At 40.3% G+C, this 7991-nt stretch overlaps 1 protein-coding gene across 1 annotated transcript in view; it reads right to left on the bottom strand.

Moving 5' to 3' along the window:
* Positions 1 to 5086: 5086 nt before the first annotated feature.
* The window catches only part of PQLC3 (PQ loop repeat containing 3), a gene marked incomplete at its 5' end in the record, with an annotated part of 5778 nt that continues 2873 nt past the window's right edge, over positions 5087 to 7991 (bottom strand). The window contains 2 exons of the mRNA XM_010012969.1: positions 5087 to 5175; positions 7061 to 7102. Of these exons, the coding sequence (XP_010011271.1) occupies positions 5087 to 5175; positions 7061 to 7102 (131 nt within the window). The remainder of the gene's footprint in view (positions 5176 to 7060; positions 7103 to 7991) is intronic.

Genomic DNA, 7991 nt, shown 5'->3' with positions numbered 1-7991 from the left:
TGAATTGGAGAATATTATATATATATATTTTTAAATAAACTATTTGAGTAAGGTAAAATAGTTCCTGAATTTGAGAAGCTGGTAATTAATTGAAATATTTAAAGATATAGGCAACTGCTGTGGCAGATACGGGAAAGGAGAGGGCTGCTCAAAAGGACACCAAGCAAAACCTGTGTGTGGAGGAGGCACAGCCTCCTCAGGAGCTCTTTTGGCAGTCCATCAGGGGACTGGGGCTGTTGCACTTTTCTCTCTTTGGTTTGCCTACACCTACTGTGAATCCCTGGGGCCCTGTTCAGCCGGACATTTTAGGAAATGCACTGTATTGTAGCACTCCTCAGTTCTCCTTCATGCAGTTTGTCCCAAAACAAAGAAACGGCATCGGCTGTGTTGAGCCGCAGTGTGGAGATCATTTGGCCAATGATATGATGTGCGCAAACCTTTAGCCTTCTGGCTTTGTACCCAGGACACAGAAGAACAGCTCTTTTGTTCTTACTTGTCCTTCTACTCGAGACAGAGCTTCCACCTGCTGATCTGTGGAATGGAAAGAACTCTTAAGCATTAGTTCCTCGAAATTATGTTGTTTCCTTATTGTCCAGTGGTAACCTTTTAAAGTCTTTGAGAGAAGAACATATTCCTGAACTAAGGAGTACTTGTCTTAGTCACTGATGATTAAACACTGTTTCTAACAGGGCTGTCCCAGCAAAAGTATGTTGTAGTGTAAAAACCTGCTTATTTTACCCTGGTGCAAAGACTGGATTTTTTTCCAGGACAGAGATGACGCTTGCCTCAAACCATTTCTAAGGTAGAATGGGATAGTTGACAACTTTAACTTGAAGGTGTCTATATGCCTGTCTTGCCATCTGGCAGGAAACACCTGAGGTCCCTCTGGACTCGGGTCTCTGAGGCTGCCACGGTCTTACAGTTGGATCCAGCACAAGTGATGAGCTGGCAGGTTCTTGCGGTGATATTTACTGTGGCTCCCAGACACCTATTTGACCTCAACAGCCATCATCTCCGAGAACTCTTTTAACTGTCTTAGAGAACTCTGGCTCACAGTCAAGCAAATTAAATTCAGTACAACCCAAGAATTTAAGAACATCCTATTTTAAGATTTTTTTACATTCCAAACTGGACATCGTTAGACCATTATCAGTGCTGAAGGCAAAATTTCATGTTCTGCTTCATTTATAAATATGAATCTCAAGTATCAAAGGATCTGGAAAGGGATGGAAGGAACCAGCTTGAAAAGAATTAGCCGGGAAGTAATTACAATTTATCATCATAGAAAAGACATGGCTGGGAAACCACCTCATTTAAACTGATTTCCACATCTGTGTAACTCTTCTTTTATAACAGCTCTTCCTGTGGGCTCTGAGGTGTTACTTCCTTTTTCTTTTTCCCTATGACTTATGTCCTTAAATGGATAATGATTGTTCACTGCAGGAAGTGTAATTTTACCTCATTTAAAGGAACGAATGAAGGTTTTCTACACATTATGAGCTATTTAGGGCCTTTTAGCTAATTGTGAATGACTTTCTCCAAAGAGTCAATCCGCTGTAAAATCCAGCTTTGAGCTCTTGGCAGTTGAGATGTGTGTCTGCCTCCCCACCGCACTCCTTTCTCTCCTACTGTAGTAGTTCAGGTTGGCAGAATCGGGCTGTGGAGCAGCTGTATGCACAGCATAAGGCAATGGAAGAGGCTCAAGGGTCAGACAGGGACAGGAACTTCCAAACAGTCCCAAGTACTGACATCCTCCACTGGATCAGCGTAACAAGGAAACAGGTATGTCTGCATCATGTGTCTCTGCGCAGAGTGCTAAGGGACATGGAGGCCTGTACAGTGGTGGAGAGGATGGGTTTGCATTTGTGTGTGGTGTGTGACGCTCCTGTTCACTGAGGACAGTTCAGAAATAGGCTTTTGGGAAGAGTAAACTGTACATGTCTTCCCCTGTCTGCATGCTTGCTTTCAGACCAGCAACCTGCCATCTTTGTAATCTTGCCCTCACTCTTTTTGGGCAGTAGTAAGTCTCAGGATAAACATTTTCTATGTTAAACTGAGATGTGTGGCTCAGTGCAGTTTGTAGCTTACCTGCTACCAAATGCACCGTTGCAGCTCATTGTATTCATGACTAGAGATATTTGGGGTTACCTGGTGGACTGCACTAGAGTTCAGACCTTGTCTTCCCACAGTCAAGAACACTCACACTTTCTGACAGTCCAGACAGGACCCACACTTTCTCACCAGGACAGGAAAGGCCGTGTTACCTTGTGAGCATGTTGTGAACCAGTGTAGCGAGATACCGAGTGTCACTGGGCACTTGAGCAGGACCTGCCAATGGAGACATGTCACCTCCAGCTCTGGGGATGGCAGCCACTTCCTGCCTTACCCACGCTGCAGTAAATCTGCAGTGCTGTCTGGCCCTGTTTGCCTTTGGGCTGCTGCTGCGTTACATGGCAAACAACTTGCTGTGTCTGCCCCGATGCTGTTGAATGACAAGTTTTAAGAAGATTTATCCTCCCTGTGTGTCGTGTCCTTTAACCCAGCTGTGGAGAAGATTACGGTTTATGTACTGGAAACCACAGGGCTGTGCTCTTGTAGGGCTTGCCCAGGACTTGAGCGTACGTCTGCCTCTCCAGAGTGACAGAAATTGTTCTCGGAGAGGGGGGAAGTGTACAGAACTTCTGTTACCTTCTGGTTTGCTCCATATCTCTTCCAGCTTGAATGAGAACTCATGGTCCAGGTTTCCAAGTCCACAAAATTACTTTACCTTAAGCTTGTGAATTACCCAGCCTTGGTTTTTTTCCTCAGTCTTCTTTTTCCCAAGGTTTCTAAAATGGTTTATTCAAAATCTGTTAAGTAACCTGTAGAGAAGATTTCATAAATACATTTTCAGCATTTTATGATGAAAAAACCCCAATTTGAAGTGCTGATCCTCAAACCAAAAATGGAGGTCTTCATTTTGCTACAGCATCACTCAGGAGTATAAAAGATGTCAGTAACAGAGGGCTTGTTACAAAAATCTTTTGCTACATAAATCTTTATCAAGAAGAGGCTTCAATTAAGTAAATTAGATAGGAAGTGTGGTTTTTTTCCTTTTAAGATGCTGGAGCTCTCTTGCGTTTTGCAGGCTAATACAAGTTTCAAGTATTAAGGTGAAAGCTGCCCATTAATGACCCATAATGAGTATTTTAATTTTCTCTCCATATATGGAAACAATAAAAATTAAATGTAATGAAACTTGACTGGAAAAATGACATTAATCAGTCATGAAGAATAGCATTTATTAACAAGACCTGGAAAATATATCATGTGCCACCTGCCACCATTTAGACCACTTCAGGTATCTTAACACAGCTTTAGTAGAACCAGTAACAGGATATTTGCAGTTAGCCTCTCAACCAACATAGAAACATTTATACATTTTACTGGAGCAGTGAAAAGTGTTCATCTTTAAACTTGCTCACAACAATGTGAGATACGTGAAATCAGGTCCACAGACATAACTCTTCCCATGATTTCCCACTCAAATGGGACCTCAGAGAGCAGCTGTGCTCTCAGATGGTCAGGTCTTGGTCTGACTGTGGAGTGTGCTCTGGCACAAACAGCTACTTTTGCTGTTGCAGGGGAGATCCCCTCTTCCACAAGAGCCCTGTGATTCAATGTCTTACAGGGAAAACCTGCCTCAAGTGATGTCAGTGCAGTCTGCCTGTAGTTTTCAAGGGTGTCAGGATCAAGGGTGCCATGATTTTAACCTGTCAATCATCAATAAAACTGTAAGAACTCTTGAAATGCCTATGTCTTCATTTTGGAAAACTAATTTTGATTGTTCTCCAAACAAATTGGTTAGAGTTTTGATTGGAAAGGCATTTCTTCCAAAAGCAAAATCCCCTGCTAACAGTTCTCAAGATTTTCCTTTTCCCTTTTTAAATATCATAGAATCATAGAATAGTTCGGCTGGAAGGGTCCTTCAAAGGTCATCTAGTCCATCCCCTCTGCAGTGAGCAGGGACATCTTCAACTAGATCAGGTTGCCCAGAGGCACATCCAGCCTGGCCTGGAACGCCTCCAGGGATGGCGCATCAGCCACGTCTCTGGGCAGCCTGTGCCAGTATACATATTGATTAGCATCTGCAAACTAGAAATCTGAGTGAAGCCTTTATGTTCTTCAGCACACTTAGCACAGACAGGCTAAAAACTAACAGCACACAGAGCAGTATCGCAGCTGTGAACCACTGGGGAGGAGTCAGTGCTGCACACCTAGAAGTGCACGTGTGGCTAGGCCACTCTCCATAGGAACTAGGGAGCCTGGCTATCAGTTCAGGAATTCCCACCTGAATGCAGATTTTAACACTGTTCAAAGTTTCATAATTACTACACATTCTAGTCTCTGCTGTTCCCAAAAAAGTACGTATGCTGAGTGAATGTGAACTCAGGTTGAAAAATTAGAATTCAGAGCTGAGTTTTTACTCTTATCCTAATCAAAACTAGGTGTATTGAGGCAGGTGACTGTGAGTATCCTGGATCAGCTGTACAAACTGTACTATTTCAGTGTTTCACATAAGCACAACAATCCCAGCTGGATTTGTGACTTGGAAAAGCACATTTAGAACTTGGTTTTGGATTTGGCCTTGACTTGGATTTTCTTCATCCTAAAATACAGATAGTTAATGTCGAACTAAGTGAGTTGCTTGCAAGAAGACAAACATCTGTTGTCTTTCATACTCCCAGCAGATGTAGAAAGATGAGTTGCTATGTTGGTGCAAAACTGAAGAAAATTGCTTATATGTAACCAGGAAGTACTGAAGTGATACGAGACTATATAAACATTTAAATATGAAATACCTTGTTCATTTAGTAAAAAACCCAAAGAAAATGTGATACCAGTGAAGCTTGTCTTAAATAACCAATAAAAATATGCTGCTTATATTAATTATCTTATCAGAATTATTTCTAAGAGAAAACAGGCATTACTGTACTAAATATGCTTAGGGATGAATACCACGCTTAGAGAGGGACCTTCTGTTGTTTAACCTTAATCGTGCCAGGGGGTTTGATGGGTAACTGTGGTGTGTGCTGATGGGTGTCTTCTAATCAGTCTTTTTAGTCTTCCTGTAGTGCAGGATTGTGGCTGTGACCCAAATATTGAGAATGAGCATGGTTATGAAACGGATGAGAACTAAAAGGGGGAAAAAAATAATCCTGTAAGCATAAATCAAAACACATCAACTACGGTCATTTTCAGAGAACAAGCTGTTTTCTAGTCTTCATGGATGTGCAGACAGGCTGGGTCCCGTTCTGCAACTCCTTTCAGTCAATTAATTCAGGAACCCAGAAGCTCTCAGAGTAAATATAGCAGAGGACAGCATTTAGCACTTTCCAAGTTATAAATGAAAATAATACGCTACAGTACCTTTAACAGTACAAGTCTGAGTAGCGTCATATAAATGTATATTTACACAAAAACTCAGTATCAGCTCAAGTGTCCTTTATAATTGTGTGTGTTGTTTATGATAAAGGGATTATTCTCTAGCGTCATCTGTTAAGTAAGTTTAGACTTTGGGGAGACAGGAAATACTTGTATCTGTCTGATTTTAATGAGAGGAAAACTGACAACTTACTTAGAAAAAAGCAGTTTTTCAGTATCTTGATTAACTTCAGAGGGGTTTTTTTAACCAAAATAAGCATGTCTCTACTTGTGAGAGCACAACTGGAAGTGTAGGTATAACTAATACCCATTTGGTAATGGGAATATTCACAGAAATGTGCACAAGATTTAGTTTCAGAAATACGTGATATTTGACAGTTTCATACACATGTATGAAACTGAGAGGAACATGCCAAAGTGTTCAGAGTTAGAAGTTAAATGGAAACATTTCCCATTAGAGCAGCATAGCACCAATGTTTGCTGCCATCTTTTCCGTGCCCCAAAGTATACTGTACTGAATTTTAAAAAGCAGCTGCAACCAGAGCCAGCTTTTTACCTTCATGGTGTTTTTCTCCCTTCCTTCCTCCTCTAAACACACCTCTCCTGCTTCTTATCAGTCTAAGTGTGTAGCTGTGGGCAAACTGAGCTTGATAACTGACCTGGACTTAAACGTCTGTGTGTGCGTTATGCCAGTTTTTTGGTGAGCCAGTTAACTGCCTGGCCCCACAAACAGTTCCTCTGGCAAAGAGAAAGCAGCAAGCACAGGAGTGGAAATGAGTGACTGAGCCAGGGACTTCCTTTTCCTGAGAAAGAGCCACTTTAACTGCTTGTAAACCCAACCCACAGCCTTATTGTGCTGCAGAGGGCTGCTTAAAAAATAAATAAATCCATTCCAGTGATGTTTCTGATGAAACACCAGTTCTGAACCAGAACAAGGAACAACCAAATGAAGTACAATGTGATACTGTTATTGGTCTTACATCCGCCAAGTCTCGTTTTGAACCATTTACTGAAGAATCTGCTGCACTCCTTAGCTCTTTCAGTTTTGTCAGGATGGCAAGCAGCTGCTAAATGAATTTGCTTTATAACAAAGCCAGATGCAAATTGCATATTTTAAGCCAGGTTTTTCTTTCATCTTACCAGCCTACTATTTCACTTTCAGCCTGCCATAAACTTTCTGAATCTTGTGCCTAAAACTATTCATATACTAAGCTGAACTTCAGATTTCTAGAATTTTTTTACTGCACAAACCCCACAGTAAAAGAAACACTTATTATTTGAAAAACTAACACTCAATTATTACAGTTTAAGTTGTATTTTACTAAATTTGTTTATTTATGTACTTAAATATTAAAGATTTTTAATTATTTATTCTGCTATTTTGATAATGAGGTTGATTTTGTAGGGCTTTTGCCTTTTGAAAAAAAAATAATTTTGGACCACTTGTCACCAAGTGATCAGCATAAGCAGGTTTGTTTGCTTTCTCCAGCTTTTTGACTGATGTGTAATCCTATGCTCCTTTCTTAGCTCTGACTTCTTCCCTCACTGTGCTAGCACACCAGGTTCCTGATTTGTTCTTCTGAGACCAGGTAACTGCATTACCTTGGAAAGACAGGCAATTCCAGACTTTACTCACCCCCGAGATCATTCGTAGTCACTATGGTTGTAAATATTCTTGCTGTAAATTGAATGAATTCTTATTAGTGTATTAGATACGACACGTTTATAATACCTCAAAAATGATGAAATACCTATTTTTCAATAGAGGATAACCTTGCATAATACTTGCGTAAGAATAGACACTGTACAGACATTCCCACTTTTCATGCATCACTGTTTTAGCTTCAGAGATCAAGCTCTCAAAGTTGTGTGACACTGTATTACTGGTCTTAAATTTTTAATGAGAAAACAACTAATATAATTAGAATTTTCTATCTATCTCACTGGATTGGATGTGGGCAGAGTTTACTGCTTCTCTTTCTGTTCAGCTCCCTCCTCCAGTAGCTGCTACTGAGCTACACCCACAACCAAGCTAGCGTGACTTGGCCATTGTAACGTTCACATGACTGCTTTTAGGCTTCTGCAAATATGAGGAATCCAGCTTTCCTGCCCACAACAAATCTAAACATTAATTATTTCACATTTGCAGCATATTAAAACCATTCAGAAAGTTCACTGCCATTGTTCAGTGAACATTCCGCAACTCCTAATTATGTTTCACAGGGAAATAGTTTTGGCATCACTACGTTTTATAATAAGAACATTATGAACAAGTTTTGTGAATGTGACAAGATTTCTGACAAACAGCTGTAGAAGATCTGTTCATGCAGACCACTAGCTAGTTAATACATGAACTGTACAAATCACTGTTCTTCCTATGTTCTTAAATTCTCCTGTTAAGAAACATACTTACATCTAGTCATAGTATTAAAGGTATTTACCAGTAAGTACATCTATTTGTAGACGACTTTACAGAATTAGTGTTGTCTAACTCAAAATTTAGTACCTTTTCATGCTGGATCACTAGTAATTTTATTAAATCCTACAACATTGAAATTGTTTCTTTG

This window comes from Nestor notabilis, unplaced genomic scaffold (genome assembly GCF_000696875.1).
Source record: "Nestor notabilis isolate BGI_N333 unplaced genomic scaffold, ASM69687v1 scaffold14264, whole genome shotgun sequence".
Lineage (NCBI taxonomy): Eukaryota > Metazoa > Chordata > Aves > Psittaciformes > Psittacidae > Nestor > Nestor notabilis.
Note: the sequence above shows the minus strand (reverse complement) of the source record. Positions and strands in the feature narration are given on the sequence as shown.